Below are 17,316 nucleotides of genomic sequence, written 5' to 3'. Positions count from 1 at the left end.
AAAATTATTGAAATTCACATTAAACTGGAGCTATACTTCAACTTTTGAGATTAAATTGGCTAATTTGCAGCTTCCGATTGGTGTATTACTTACAAGCATAAAGCATTAATCTTTATAGCAAGTTCTATAAACAGAAAAAATGTTGATATTAGATTTTACATCCAAATTGATATAAGAATAACATATATGGACATTCATTTTGACATAAATTTTACAGATTTGCACAAAACAATGGAGATATTATGAATCCTGGAACTTGTAACAACCCAAATTTTCACGTCCAAAAATTTCGTTTTTAAAACATTACTTAGAAAACATTAATAATTAAAACATTGTTTAATTAAACCATTTCACATCGAAACCAAATTTGAAATCCACAACATTTGAACAACCAAAATATCAGAGTGTCAATCCCAGAATAAACTCATAACTGCGGAAACAAGAGTGTGTGTGATAGGCCGCTACCGCGCCGGCTCATTCCCCTTTGAAGCAGAGGTACCTGAAAACCAAAATTGAAAACCGTAAGCACGAAGCTTAGTGAGTTCCCCCACTGTACCACATACCATATAATCACATAACATACATATATTGTCAGGCATATCGGGGTCCCCGATCTACCCCTTCGGTCCTCTCGACCGGATACTGCCTAGCATATCTGGGTGCCGGCCTCCCCTTCGGTCCTCTCGACCGGATACTGCCTAGCATATCTGGGTGTTGGCCTCCCCTTCGGTCCTCTCGACCGGATACTGGGGAACTATTTCTCCCCTCTACTACTACCACATAACATGTATCACAATATCAGAATCTATCTAACATGGCTAGGTATGACTACCCCTTCGGCCCTACCGACCAGATATCTCGGGGACTATCTCCCCCTACTGTCACTAGCACATAGCATCATATCATACTAGCACATAAACATAACACAGGTAGTAGTAATCCCTAGATGAATATCACAGAGACAATCATCTACATACAACTCCTACTGGTGGGTCGGCATTGTGGTCGTAGACCCACCACTACTGGAAGGTAACTCACCTCGAAGTAGCTGCAGATCTGATCGGGAAATGACTGTCCACTGCTGCTGCTGCTGCTCCGGAAATCCTCCGGCTGTAATTCCCACAACATACTCAATCAAACACTGCTAACTGCCATTTGGGTAAAATGACCATTTTACCCCTAATCATGCCCTAACTCAAAGTCAGAGTCAACTTTCAGTTGACCCGACTCGCCGAGTCCCTGTCCAATCGACTGACCTGGATCTCGTCTCTACTCGTCGAGTTAGGCGTTGACTCGACGAGTTCTCCTTCCAAACTGATGTTCAAGTCCTTCATCCTACTCGCCGAGTTGTATGAAAAACTCGTCAAGTTCATCTTCATCCGATGAACACTTATGCTGAGACTCGCCAAGTTGTATGAACAACTCGCCGAGTCTGTTCTTGATCTAAGAAGATTCCCTTGAACTCGCCGAGTCAGGGCAATGACTCGCCGAGTTCCCTCATGGATGAGTCCGGCTTCCAACTCACTGAGTCACACCCCGTGACTCACTACTCTACTCGACACAACGAAAAGGGGACAAACTCGGAGACTCGCGAGCAGACTCGCCGAGTCAGATGAACGACTCGCCGAGTCGCTACCATGCAGTCTCTATATGGTCGATTTTGCTTGAATCCAGCTTATGCTATCCACAGATCTGGGTTCCTAGAGCATGAATAACACGTAAAGTTTCCAACTTTACGTGTAGATACTCACTAATGAGGGTTTTAGGGCTCAAAATGCACCAAAAAGGGTAGATCTAGGGTGTACATGCAACATGGGTCCATAAAGACAGTAGATCCAAGCTCCTGGAGCTCGATCTCACCTAAATCTAGAAGTTACCCAGCTTATCACGAGTCCACAAGCATACATAAGCTTGGAAATGGATCAAAAGGGGCTTTAATGGAGCCATAAGCATAGAAACAGAGGGAAAACGAGTTATACCTCCAAGAAATTACTGAGAGAACACGAAGATGCTAGGCTTCCTTCCCTTCCTCTTGATCTACTCCTCTTCCGTCCCAAAATCTTCAAGAAAACACACTAAAAATCCTCAAACTCACAAGAACAAGGGCTAGAATGTATGGAGAGCTTCTGAGGGTGAAGGGGGCAAAGTTGGGGCACAAATGGTTGGTTTAAATAGGGTACAAACCCTTGGAAATTAGGGTTTCAACAGACAGCGCGGACTCGCCGAGTCCATAATATGGACTCGCCGAGTCGCCAACTTAACCGCGTCCCAAGTCCCGTCTCTACTCGGCGAGTCGGACCTCCAACTCGCCGAGTCCAAGGCCAATAATACAAAATACTCAGATAAAGCTTATATACCAGGAACCAGGTGCTACAAATCTCCCCTACTTATTTTAGACTTCGTCCTCGAAGTCTGCTGCTCGATCCTGAAACAGCTCGGGGTAATGCTCCATCATCTCTTCCACCGGCTCCCAAGTCCACTCCGATCCCTTCCGGTGCTGCCATTGCACCTTCACGAGTTCCACTCGCTTGTTCCTCAAATCCTTTGACTTCCTGTCAAGGATTGCGACTGGACACTCAATGTAATTCAGGCTGTCATCAACCTGTATATCCTCTAACGGCACTACCGCGGAATCGTCCACTAGGCACTTCCGCAGCTGAGAAACATGGAAAGTGATGTGGATCTGGCTGAGCTCGACTGGCAGATCCAGCCTATACGCCACCTTGCCCACCCGGGCTACAACCCTGAACGGCCCAATATACCTCGGGCCCAACTTCCCCCGCTTCCTGAATCGAATGACGCCATTCCAAGGCGAAACCTTCAGGAGAACCATATCCCCATCCTGGAACTCCCGGTCGGATCGGCGCTTGTCGGCGTAACTTTTCTGCCGACTCTGTGCGGTCTAAAGCCTGCTCCGAACCTGCTGAATCCTCTCGGTAGTCTTGAGCACCACTTCGGTGCTCCCCATGACCCTCTGACCAACCTCTCCCCAGCATATCGGGGTCCTGCACCTCCGTCCGTACAACATCTCGAATGGAGGGCAGTCGATACTCGCGTGGTAGCTGTTGTTGTATGAGAACTCATCCAAGGGAAGAAAGGTATCCCAGCTACCACCGAAATCTAGCACGCATGCCCGCAACATATCCTCCAAAGTATGGATGGTCCGCTCGCTCTGACCATCCTTCTGCGGGTGAAAAGCGGTGCTAAAATGCAGATGAGTGCCCAACTCCTCATGAAACCTCTTCCAAAACCTGGAAGTAAAACGCACATCCTTGTCCGAGATAACCGATACTGGCACCCCGTGCCGCGCCACAATCTCCCTAATATAGATGTCGGCCAATTTCTCGGTTGATATGCTCTCCTGAATCGGAATAAAATGAGCACTTTTGGTCTACCGATCCACGATGACCCAAATTGAATCTACTCCACGCGCGGTCCTGGGAAGCTTCGTGATAAAATCCATCGTGATATCCTCCCATTTCCACAACGGGATGTCCAACGGCTGCATCTTGCCATGCGGTCTCTGATGTTCGGCCTTGACCTTCCTGCAGGTCAAGCACCGCTCGACGTACCAAGCCACATCCCGCTTCATGCAGAGCCACCAATAATCTAGACGAAGATCCCTATACATATTTGTTGCCCCTGGATGAATAGAGAATCGAGATTTATGCGCCTCCTCCATCAAGATCTGACGCACGCCTCCGTGATATGGCACCCACACCCTACGGTGTAGTGTCAATAGTCCTCGGCTATCATAATCGAAGGAGGAAACCTGACCCACCACACGCTCGCTCTTCCGATGCTCCTCCTTGATAGCCTCCCGTTGAGCCTCCCGAATTTGCTCCAACAGGGGAGTCACTACGGTCATCCTCATGCAAATATCCCTGATCGGCGCCGCCTTGCGGCTAAGCGCATCGGCCACCACGTTGGCCTTCCCCGGGTGGTAGAGGATCTCGCAATCATAATCCTTTACCACGTCCAACCACCGACGCTGCCTCATGTTCAGATTCGGCTGATCCATGAGGCACCTCAAACTCTTGTGGTCCGTGTAAATGGTACATCGAACCCCGTAGAGGTAATGCCGCCAAATCTTGAGGGAAGAAACCACCGCCCCCAACTCCAAATCATGCGTCGGGTAGTTCGCCTCGTGAGGCTTGAGCTGCCTCGAAGCGTAGGCAATGACATGCCCCCTCTGCATCAGTACCGCGCCCAACCCTGAAATGGACGCATCACAGTAAACCACAAAATCCTCTACGCCCTCTGGCAGGGCTAAGATTGGCGCCTCGCACTGTCTCAGCGTCTCAAACGCAGCCTGCTGCTCGGGTCCCCACCGAAAGACTACGGCTTTCTTCGTCAGCCACGTCAAGGGTACGGCCATCTTGGAGAAATCTTGAATGAATCTCCGATAGTAGCCTGCCAATCCTAAGAAACTCCGAATCTCAGATGGAGACTTCAGAACCTCCCACCTCATCACGGCCTCGACCTTGGCCAGATCGACCAGAATCTCGTTCTGGTTGACAAGGTGTCCGAGAAATTGCACCTCGCGCAACCAAAACCCACACTTGGAGAACTTGGCATACAAGCTCTCCCTCCTCAGGGTCTCCAATACCTCCCTCAGATGCTCCTCATGCTCCTCTTGTGTCTTGGAATAAACCAAGATGTTGTCAATGAAAACTATCACAGACCGATCCAGCATCGGTCTGCATACGCGGTTCATGAGGTCCATGAACGCGGCAGGAGCATTGGTGAGCCCAAACGGCATCACCACGAACTCATAATGGCCATAGCGCGTCCGAAACGCGGTCTTCTGCGCATCCTCCTCTCTGACCCTCATCTGATGGTATCCCTAACGCAAATCGATCTTGGAAAACCAAGACGCTCCTTGAAGCTAGTCAAAGAGATCATCAATCCTCGGGAGTGGGTAACGGTTCTTCACCGTTACCTTATTCAGCTCCCGATAGTCTATGCACATCCGGTGCGACCCATCCTTCTTCTTCAAAAACAGGATTGGGGCTCCCCAGGGTGAACTGCTCGGACGAATAAATCCCTTGTCTAGCAACTCCTGCAGCTGCGTAGACAACTCCTACATCTTGTGAAGAGCCAACCGATATGGTGCCTTGGCTATTGGAGCCGCACCAGGAACGAGGTCAATCCTGAATTCCACCTGTCACTCCGAAGGTATCCTAGGAAGCTCCTCTGGGAAGACATCTGTGAAATCTCGCACCATCAGAACCTCGCTCACTGTCGTCTTACCCGCCTCCCGGGTATCCATCACTTACGCGACGTATCCTGCGCATCCTTGCTAAAGGTAGTGTCTAGCCCTCGCTGCTGAACATACTGTAGGTCCACACTGCGGCCTCTCGCAATGAATCACTAACTCTCCCCCACCTGGGGTCCTGACTCGCACTAGCTGTTGTGCGCAATCTATCACCGCCCCATTAGGGCTCAACCAATCCATGCCTATAATCACCTTGTTCCCACGCAACGGAATGGGAACCAGATCCACCAAATAGCACTCCTCGAATAACCTCATAACACAATCTCTAAATACTGATGATGCCCGCACTGATCAATCGTTGGCAATCTCCACCTCCAAAGGGCAATCCAACATGCCCGAAGACTCAAGAAACTTCTTGCTAAGCGCAAGGGAAACAAATGATCGGGTAGCACCCAAGTCAAACAACACCTGAACTGGGATACCGTTCACATGGAACGATCCTAACACATATATACATACACCGAGCACATATCAATATCATAACATCATATAAGTAAATGAGAGGGAAAGAATCATACCCGTCACCACATTGGGTGTTGCGCGTGCCTCCTCGGCGGTCAGCTGAAATGCCCGGCTCCTCACCACTGGAGCCTCTGCCTTGCCCTGTCGGCCATCTGTGATCCGTAGGGTCACTGGAGCTGGCGCCTTCACCGGCGTTGATGCTGTCAACTGGGGGCAATTGGCCTTCTTGTGGCCCCTCTGGTTGCAGTGGAAACACAGCAACTCAGACGTCTGAATAACTGCTGCCAGAGCAGTGCAATCCCTGCTATAGTGCCCAGACTTGCCGCACTTATAGCAGCCTGATGATCCCAACTTGCACACCCCCTCGTGCGACTTGCCGCATTTCCTGCAGCAGCCCCGTCCCTGTTGGCCCTTTGGCCCCAAATCTGATCCCTTGGGCTTCTTCCCCGAAGCCCCTCCTGGCTGTCCCTCATCTGCCTTCCGTTTCTGGATGTGCTCCAAATCTATCTCCCTCTCCCTTGCCCTGGCAATCATAGAGTCCAACGTGGGGCAAGCTGAAAAACTAACGTGCTCCCGGATATCAGCCTGGAGCATGTCATGATAGCGGGACCTCCTCATGTCCTCATCGCCCGCATACCGGGGCACCAACAGTGCCCTCTCCCGAAACTTAGCGGTGATCTCCACCACAGTCTCCGTCGTCTCTCTCATATCCAAAAACTCTCTGGCCAGCTGTTGAAGCTCGACAGCCGGCGCAAACTCTGCCCTGAACCTGGTCACAAAGTTCGACCAGGTCTCGTAAACACCCTGCTGTATACCTCACCTTCGACCCCTCGGGGCAGAAGCTAGTCAACTGTGCAAACTCGATGTCCGCAATCCATCGCCTGGCAGCAATGGGGTCTTTCACCCCGTGGAAATCCAGCGCACCACTGCCCCTGAAGTCCTTAAAGGACAGCGTGCGAGATCCCGACTGGCCAGATGCCATGTCACTCCTGAATGCCCTGAGGCGATCCTCCATCAACTCGATGATCCCTTCCTTGATCGACCCGAAGATAATGGGGGTCGACTCAAGGATACCCCTGGTGATCTCTGAGGCGATGAACTCGCGTAGTCCCTCATCTACCAGCTCGGAACCTGATCCCGAACCTGACCCCTCTCCTGAACCGCCATCTATCGACCTCGATCGAAGTACCACCATTCTGCAATACATAATAACAATCATTAGTGATACTGATACTTCTTGAGGGATCACAACTACTTACAAGTTCCCTGGTCTTATCTTGGCCTTCCTTGGTTCGGGTACGGATCCTCTTTTTTCAGTAGTACGGGCCCATACTACCTTCCACATCTATCCGTACCTTCTTCAAGGACTGCCTCGACTCCACCAGATCCCTTCCACTACGGCTGATCACTGTTATACTCATCCTAGGCTTGCCCTATGGAAATCTCAGGCTCCACCCTACCAGGTCCTCAGCTGCTGAAGGCCTCTTAGTAGTGCCAATTAACCATTACCTGAATACCATCACATGTGGTGAGGCTCGGATAATCCTTCGAGTAACAGGCTCATCCCTACAACGGTTAGACTCAAACGAGAGCTGCGCAATAGGGCCAAATCCAGCACTCTAAGATTATTCAACCCTGATCACATGTGACGTGACATATTCACCTAATGGCTACTCCCACCACTCAGAGTCCCATAAAGCACAAAGCAAGCAGCATTCGAACTAAGGGAACAATCTCAAGCAAATCCGCTCTCATAGAGAAAAACTGATCTAGCATACAGAGCTAAACTCATACTATCAGGCATAACCTAACAGGCTATCCTACTGCTGTCTACTCGATTCTAGCATGCAATTTTCATACACTGAAGCACGTAAAGCAGGCACATAAGGCATCACTACTAGATCCTTAGTCCTATTCTAGCATGTTGTTCTACTAAAACTGATAAACACAACATAAGCTTGTATGGGTACTTTCGGGAATACTTACTTGAGCTCGGCCGATTGCGCACATCACACACTTCGTTTCTTCTTAAAATACTTTACTTAACTTTTTAGAAAACATTTTCTTTTTCAAAATATTTTGACCCCTCGATTTGAGTTCAGACACCCCCGAAGGTGTGTCTGAATCCCTCAAACCGGGGCTCTGATACCACCTTGTAACAACCCACATTTTCACGTCCAAAAATTTCATTTTTAAAACATTATTTAGAAAACATTAATAATTAAACCATCGTTTAATTAAACCATTTCACATCGAAACCAAATTTGAAATCCACAACATTTGAACAACCAACATATTAGAGTGTCAATCCCAAAATAAACTCATAACTGCGAAAGCAAGAGTGTGTGTGATAGGCCGCTACCGCGCCGACTCCTTCCCCTTTAAAGCAGAGGTACCTGAAAACAAAAACTGAAAACCGTAAGCATGAAGCTTAGTGAGTTCCCCCACTGTACCACATACCATATAATCACATAACATACATATATTGTCAGGCATATCTGGGTGCCCGACCTACCCCTTCTGGCCTCTCGACCGGATACTGCCTAGCATATCAGGGTGCTGGCCTCCCCTTCGGTCCTCTCGATCGGATACTTCCTAGCATATCTGGGTGCTGGCCTCCCCTTTGGTCCTCTCGACCGGATACTGCCTAGCATATCTGGGTGTTGGCCTCCCCTTCGGTCCTCTCGACCGGATACTAGGGAACTATTTCTCCCCTCTACTACTACCACATAACATGTATCACAATATCAGAATCTATCTAACATGGCTGGGTATGACTACCCCTTCGGCCCTACCGACCGGATACCTCGGGGACTATCTCCTCCTACTGTCACTAGCACATAGCATCATATCATACTAGCACATAAACATAACACAGGTAGTAGTAATCCCTAGATGAATATCACAGACACAATCATCTACAAACAACTCCTACTGGTGGGCCGGCATTGTGCCGTAGACCCACCGCTACTGGAAGGTAACTCACCTCGAAGTAGTTGCTGATCTGATCGGGAACTGACTGTCTACTGCTGCTGCTGCTGCTCCGGAAATCCTCCAGTTGTAATTCCCACAACATACTCAATCAAACACTGCTAACTGCCATTTGGGTAAAATGACCATTTTACCCCTAATCATGCCCTAAGTCAAAGTCAGAGTCAACTTTCTGTTGACCCGACTCGCCGAGTTGGCTCGCCAACTCGCCGAGTCCCTGTCCAATCAACTGACCTGGATCTTGTCTCCACTCGTCGAGTTAGGCGTTGACTCGACGAGTTCTCCTTCCAAACTGATGTTCAAATCCTTCATCCTACTCGCCGAGTTGTATGAAAAACTCGTCGAGTTCATCTTCATCCGATGAACACTTATGCTGAGACTCGCCGAGTTGTATGAACAACTCGCCGAGTCAGTTCTTGATCTAAGAAGATTCCCTTGAACTCGCCGAGTCAGGGCAATGACTCGCCGAGTTCCCTCATGGATGAGTCCGGCTTCCAACTCACTGAGTCACACCCCGTGACTCACTACTCTACTCGACACAACGAAAAGGGGACAAACTCGGAGACTCGCGAGCAGACTCGCCGAGTCAGATGAACGACTCGCCGAGTCGCTACCATGCAGTCTCTATATGGTCGATTTTGCTTGAATCCAGCTTATGCTATCCATAGATCTGGGTTCCTAGAGCATGAATAACACGTAAAGTTTCCAACTTTACGTGTAGATACTCACTAATGAGGGTTTTAGGGCTCAAAATGCACCAAAAAGGGTAGATCTAGGGTGTACATGCAACATGGGTCCATAAAGACAGTAGATCCAAGCTCCTGGAGCTCGATCTCACCTAGATCTAGAAGTTACCCAGCTTATCACGAGTCCACAAGCATACATAAGCTTGGAAATGGATCAAAAAGGGCTTTAATGGAGCCATAAGCATAGAAACAGAGGGAAAACAAGTTATACCTCCAAGAAATTACTGAGAGAACACGAAGATGCTAGGCTTCCTTCCCTTCCTCTTGATCTACTCCTCTTCCTTCCCAAAATCTTCAAGAAAACACACTAAAAAGCCTCAAACTCACAAGAACAAGGGCTAGAATGTATGGAGAGCTTATGAGGGTGAAGGGGGCGGAGTTGGGGCGCAAATGGTTGGTTTAAATAGGGTGCAAACCCTTGGAAATTAGGGTTTCAACAGACAGCGCGGACTCGCCGAGTCCATAATATGGACTCACCGAGTCGCCAACTTAACCACGTCCCAAGTCCCGTCTCTACTCGTCGAGTCGGGCCTCCAACTCACCAAGTCCAAGGCCAATAATACAAAATACTCAGATAAATCTTACATACCAGGAACCAGGTGCTACAGAACTGCTAGAACAGCAGATGTTTACTACAAACAAATCATGGCACTCTCCATGAAGGTAACAACAACTTTAACATTGTTAAAGACAAAAACCAAGTTGAAGGATTCTTTTTCATAACAAAGTTTTCAGAAATCTTTTTTTTTTGTTTTGTTTCATTTTCAGGGTTATCGAGTGATTTCTGTTGATATTCCTCGTCTTTGGAACAATCAAGAATGGGTTCAAGCATTTGAGAAGTTTTTAGATGTTATTGATGTCCACCATGTAAGATTATCTGGTTCCATTTTTGATGTTATTGTTATTTATTTATCTATTGAATCTTTTTTTTAACAGACATCTTTATGGAACATCACTTGGTGGATTTTTAGCACTACTTTTTGCTCAACATAGGCCAAGAAGAGTAAAGTCTTTGGTCCTTTCAAATGCATTTTTGGATACAAAATATTTCTTAGCTGCAATACCTTAGGCCCCTGTGTACGTATCATAAAAAAGGACACTTTCTATATACAATTATACACAAAAGTCTTTTTTTTTGGACTGAATGAACTGTGAGTAAATGACTATTTTACCCTTATGTAACATTGTTAGTTAGACCCCTTTTTTCCTGTTGAAACGGTATGTCCTAATAGGAATCCCAAATGGTCCACATGAACCATTTATTGCTGATTCTGTGGACTTTGTTATTGCACAGGTGAGTTTTATAAACACACATACTGAATTATTTCCTAATAATTTGAAAAAGAAAATCAATAGTTTAAAGTAATTATGTCGTAATAAATATGTTAAAAATATAAAACTTGCAGGTTAAGACCCTGACAAGGGGGGATTTGGCTTCCAGATTGACTTTAATAAGTGATGTTGCATCAATGGGACCTCTTCTTCTTTCGGATTCTCTAATCACTATAATGGATGTAAGCTTCCATAACTCATAATCATATTAAAAACAGCAACCTAAACCTATCCCACCTAAGGAAATGTTAGATTTACACTTGTTGACTTAACACTTTGTTGTTGGTATTAATGAAATCGGAAACCAATTTTTACTTTAGAGCTATATTACTAATAAGCATGAATTATGTTTCATGTCATTGTTAGAGATCTCAAGGAATGTTTATCCATATTTGTAAAACATATGTTCTTGTGAATCATTTCTTTAATTTTTTAATTAATTTGGTTAATAGATAATATTGTTTTGCAGGTAGAAGTGAAGATGCTACTGATATCATCATAGACTCATAGTACTACTTCTAACATAGCTTTCTATTGGAAGGGTATGGATCTTGCTATGTTGGCAAAAGGGGAGCTTAAGGAAAGGGTGTTGATTCAAGTTTCTTGGGATATGTATCTATTTTAGGCTGATGGGTATGGGCTGGAAAACGGCATTGAGGAGGCTAAGTTGGCCATCCTCAACTCCATACTCCATGGAGACTATTGGATCATTGCCCCCTCTAATGTCAGGCCGGATTACATTGGAGTGATGACGCAAGAGGGGCAAGGCACATCTCAAGTTTGTCTTTTATTGAAAGGTGTTGTTATTTATTATCTTTTTTATTATTTTTCCAATAATACCTTTTGTTAGATACATATTATTTGATTCATTACTTTATTTAGTTATTACTTGTTAGTTTTGTTGTTTTTTTTCTTCATATTTGTATTTCTCCAATTATTATTTTATAGAAGTCAATATCGTGCATAAAATAATGTATTAAAATATAGACTTAGATATAAAAAGAAAAGTATAAAATATTACATTATGAATAAACTTGTTGTGATGGATGCTAGATAAAAGAAAGGTATAAGCAAGTCAATTCGTATGGATGTGTCCTGATTTCTAAAATGAAGGACTATAAACGTACACTACACACCAAAATATTTATTTTCTTTTGTATTGCGAGGGTTACATTTATTTGTTGCCGTAAAACCGATCGATAACAATATGCATATGTTTTGTGTTACTTGAAATCTAACATGTTTCCGTATAGAACTTATTGCCGAATGAGAAACTATTTTTCGCCGCCGCTTTGCACGGATCTACGGCTAGTATATATATATATATATATATATATATATATATATATATATATATATATATATATATATATATATATATATATATATATATATATATATATATATATATATATATATATATATATATATAAACTTAGGTTCAAATGTTTTCACTATCTATTGTGTGCATGTATGATTAATTCTTGACCAATCATTTTAGTTATTTTAAGAAAGTAATTAATGCATATTAAATGCTGAAGATATAATTAATATCCATTATATCTTCAACATGTAATATGGATTAATCACTTTCTTAAAATAACGAAAATGATTGGTCCAGAATCAATACATGCACACAATAGATAGTGAAAACATTTGAACCTAACCCTATATATATATATATATATATATATATATATATATATATATATATATATATATATATATATATATATATATATATATGATTTGGCGAAAAGATAAACATATCAAATGATTTGTTCAATAAAACAATATACATTGTTTGCACAATGTATTTTCAAGTGATATAGTACATTATTTGTTTAGTTTTTCATCATGACAAATCCCTCAGTGAACACAATTTAAAGAATTAGACACCCTCTCTTTTTTCAGATGATTTATGAACAACAAATAGCATACATAATTATTCGTCACCTCCAATAATTCCAACTGTCTAGCATTGCAGGGCTCCATCTGAGACCCTCATCACTTCCATATACAACTTCTCCGAATACATTTATCAACTGCAACAAACCAATTACATATTCAAGACCTGTTTCGTTTCATTTTGTTACAGTAGTTTGTGATTGGATGATTGCAGTCGTTATTATGTTTGGATTAGGTCAATTTGATCAATATAATCATGAACGAAAAAAGAATGATCTATGGATTCAATGAAGAAAAAGAATGAAGATTACCTGAAATAATTTAATTTGACATGGCAATTATGTGCAAGGGCTTGATCGATCAGAGACTGTTCAATACTATTGCACGATACCTTGAGGCCTAACTTACTCACCATCCTCCCATTAAACCAGAACTCAATTTTCCCTCTCATCTTTAAATTCAACACCATTTCATGTTGTTTAGCGCTGAATTTCAACTCTGTAGCATCATCATCATCATTCACCTTCGATCTCAGCTCCCGCGGATGGATCTTCAAATCCTGCGATGTCTGCGGATTCTGCCTGAATCCCTCCAAATGAACTTTCGGTAACGAGAATCCTTCGATCTTCGTCTCCACATGCATTCCATCATACACTAACGTCACCTTCTTGTTGTTGTTGGTCACATTAACAAAGAGCTCAACATCAATCGCCAATTGCGTATCCTTGTTTTTGTTCTTCGGTTGAATCACATCAAGCTTGTAAACATCAAGCCTATGGACTTTGACGTCGGGGAGATTAGATCTGACGAAAGCGAAGAAGGCGATTCCGAATATTAGAGAGAAGATTACGATAGTCCAGATGAGGAAGGAGACCCAAGCATAGAACAGAGTCCAACAGGAGGGTGAATTTCGACGGCGGCGACCGCCTTCGAGGTCTTCGTTAGGACTGTGCATTTGATTATGAATCGGTGGTTGATAAATATGGTTTGATTTTGTTGAAAGTGGCGAAGGAGAAGAAGTTGAGTTTGATAATCCGCCATCGCAAGGAATTCGGTAGGAGAAGAAGAAGTGGGGATAAGGGCATTTGGAGAAGGAAAAGGAACAAGGAAGATGAGTTTGTGAGAGAAATTCATGGTGTTCTAAAATATAGGAGAGCCTTACATCTATCTACATGGACATGGATGGTAAACATTGGTCTTTCTCAAATTACATTTTGGAAAGTCGCATATTTGATATTTGATATTTTCTTTTGATAATTTTTTTTGATCTGCAGCTCTCGGTCGATTGTGGGTTTAGCCGGTTACTTGACCATCATGTGCCTTTTGACCGTTTGGTTTTGACCAACATGGCTTTGGTTGATACACGGACACGTAGATTAATGTACATTGTCTTGATGCAAAATTTTGAGAGAAGTTTCGCATCATATTTTGCAATAATGCTTCATTCCTTACATTTTCATAATGAAAAATAGTGTAGAAAATAGAATATTGGTAGCTAAGAATATGGATTGTTTAGGTATAGGCATAGGCATGGGCAAACGTGAGTGTCACGTGAAAATTAGTAGTGTCACGATAACAAAATAGGAAATTCAAAAAACTTCGAAATATTTTGCACTACGTGAAGAAAAATCAAGCGTTATCAGTGTCACTACGAGCACCATAGTAAAACCGTCACTGGGTATAAGTTCACTTTTTCGTGTTGATATTTTTGTCATATAATGCATGAGTTACTAGAATAATATAGAAATATCAATCTAAAATTTAGATGCAAAAATCCTTGATAATATATGGTTCATTAATTTTAGTAAAAGAGTTTCAAACTAGCAAAAGTTGAATATATATATATATATATATATATATATATATATATATATATATATATATATATATATATATATATATATATATATATATATATATATACTCATCTATCTGGAAATTAGATAAGTACAACAAAATTTGAGATAGCTTCGATTGGAGCTATCACAAATAGTTTGGTGTTGTCAGCCTGACCTACATGTAAGTTGTCTTCAAGTAGATCCAAACTTAGTATGTTTTTTTACTTCCTTCGTCTCGAAGAAGTTTCTCCACTTCATCTGAGCTACTTAGGTTGCCAACTTCGAAACACCACCAGTGGATCTGTCCCATGAACTCGCAAGGGGCCGCAACCCCCTTCACCCCTTGTCTCATTCTCTTTTTCTTCTTGTTATGGAAGCTTTTAATGTTGCTATGCTTGATTCTGTAGATGTTAATGATGAGTTTTATATGTATAAAAATTATATTTTGGCAGAAAAACTTAAACCCTAAGTTCACATGCAAACTAAATAATCTATGTTCTCACTATGATTTGCAACAAACAATTGAATATCAAGAACCCTAAAAGCACATTGCTATCTTCGAAATTAAGAAAGGATTATTAGAAATTGCATGCCTTTATTTTATTATAACAAATAAACTAGTATTCCTTCTTGATTGATCTTTAAAAAGTAAGCACCAGAAGTCTTGTGCCTTTAATGGCTCACACCCAAACCATAGCAAATTGGAAGCTAAAGAGGAGACAGGAGATGGAAGGAATTTTCGGCTCTAAGCTCATAGAGAAGGGATGACCGAAAATATGAATCCCATAAGGGGTTTATATAGGTGAGTAAGGAAGTTAGAATAAGGCAGGTTTCCTTAGATAACCCTTATCCTTTTTCTTGCCCCCTGAGGCATTTTAAGCTTCCTTATGGCCCAAGGAAAGCTCAAGAATCCTCCTCTAAAATCGACCCCCTCTTGGGAGGTTCTAGAATTGGTCAATGCTCAACTTTTGAACATTGTCACCTTTATTCCTTCTATTTTTAGTTAAACAAATTAATCCAAAAATTAACTCCAATTAATTTTTAATTAAACAATACTATTTCTAATTAATATATTATTCTAATAATATATTAATAAATTATTTATTTTGATTTCTCATTAATTTGTTAATCATATAATAATTAATAAATCAGTCTTTCTCTCTCCAAAAGCATTCCAGTCAACTACTAGGTTTGATGGCAACTCAAAAGGACTTTGCTAATAATTCAAGATTATACTAATTTAGCTATTGGCTTAGACACCTAATCCAACAGTCTTCTACTTGGATAAGTCTAAAACTAAATTACAAGTATAGCTTCTAAATCAAACAGCAAAGGGTGCTTTGTAAAGCAATTGTCAAACTCTGATCTGATTAGATATTTGTCCTTAGATAAGTGATCAAATATTCCTTCGTTCTACAATATATCATATAGGTATGATACATGGATTAGAATCAATCTCATTGTCCAAAATTCTGTTTCCCGATTTCATGATTTGTGATGACATCATAAGACTACTAATTGAACACATCAATTTAGTCTTGGTTGGGCCCAACACTATAAGTGGACACCAAATCACCTAGGGGACCAAAGATATCGCTTTTCCCGTCAGGGCAAAAGGAACGAATAAAATTTGACTCATATGCTTGTATCTTTTACTCACCAAATCGTACATGACACTATGTTTTATAACATCAAGTTACCGATGCATTTTCACAATACCAATGTACAACCGAAATGTAAATTACAACTCATATATCTCCATTTTAAGAATATAAGATATTATCATCTCAAAATTACCCATGATATGATCCACGAAGTAATTCTCTGAGCGTGGTTTTATCTAATACTCAAATCTCTATGTTTTTAAGTACTCATGAACGTTGCAGAATCAAAATTGCTATGTATAAACTCCTTAGACAATCTATAATCCAATTCATGATAGCCTTCATTCACTACTTACTTCCTAAAGTATGAGCGAATGTGGAGCTTCGAATAATCAAATTATTCAGGAAGTAAAATATGCAAAATTAAACACAAGAATAAATAATTGGCAAAGGCAGTAAACAAACTCATAAAGAATCTCTATTATTCAATCACCAAAATAAATTATGTTTATTCTATTAAAAGTTTCGGACTAATCATCTAACTACTAAAACTAATGTCATATCTCAAACCAATGCCTCTAACATGTTGACTATGTTCAACCCTACTCAGAGCCTCTGTGAGAGGATCTGCAGGATTCGCTTCTGACGAAACTCTCTTTTTTATGGATGACCTTCTTCAACTCTATGTCTAATACAATGGTACTTTCTATCGATATATCTTGATTTACCATGATCTCTCGGTTCTTTTCTCAAAGAAACTGCTCCTTCATTATCAAATAAAAGTTCCAATGGCTCCTAAATGGTCGGAACTACTCCGAGATGGCCAATGAAAGTATTTAGCCAAGCCGCTTCCTTTGATGCTTCACTCGCTGATATGTACTCTGATTCACAAGTAGAATCAACCACTATGTCATGCTTGGAACTTTTCAAAGTGACTGCTCCTCCATTTAACAGAAATACCCAGCCAAATTGAGAACAAATATTGTCTTGGTCTGTTTGAAAGTTGGCATCACTATACTTACTTACTCTCAATGTATCATTGACACCAAGGACTAGAATCAGATCCCTTGTCCTTCGTAGATACTTGAGAATTTTCTTCACTGCTTTCCAGCGAGCTCTGCCAGGATTTCCCTAAAATGACTGACCATGCTTAAAGC

General features: G+C 42.2%; 1 protein-coding gene across 1 annotated transcript; it reads right to left on the bottom strand.

The window, feature by feature from the left end:
• Positions 1–12,576: 12,576 nt before the first annotated feature.
• LOC111886659 (uncharacterized) lies at positions 12,577–14,246 on the bottom strand. The gene is made up of 2 exons (XM_023882913.2): positions 13,029–14,246; positions 12,577–12,854 (listed from the first exon to the last, which is right to left on the bottom strand). Exons 1-2 carry the CDS (start codon positions 13,670–13,672, stop codon positions 12,851–12,853), a joined length of 648 nt encoding a protein of 215 aa, XP_023738681.1. The 5' UTR covers positions 13,673–14,246; the 3' UTR covers positions 12,577–12,850.
• Positions 14,247–17,316: the final 3,070 nt, after the last annotated feature.

Source organism: Lactuca sativa, chromosome 8 (assembly GCF_002870075.4).
Source record: "Lactuca sativa cultivar Salinas chromosome 8, Lsat_Salinas_v11, whole genome shotgun sequence".
NCBI lineage: Eukaryota > Viridiplantae > Streptophyta > Magnoliopsida > Asterales > Asteraceae > Lactuca > Lactuca sativa.
Note: the sequence above shows the minus strand (reverse complement) of the source record. Positions and strands in the feature narration are given on the sequence as shown.

Bases quoted from the DNA above. Each gene is read 5' to 3' on its own strand.
- LOC111886659 (XM_023882913.2), bottom strand. From the start codon at position 13,672: ATGCACAGTCCTAACGAAGACCTCGAAGGCGGTCGCCGCCGTCGAAAT.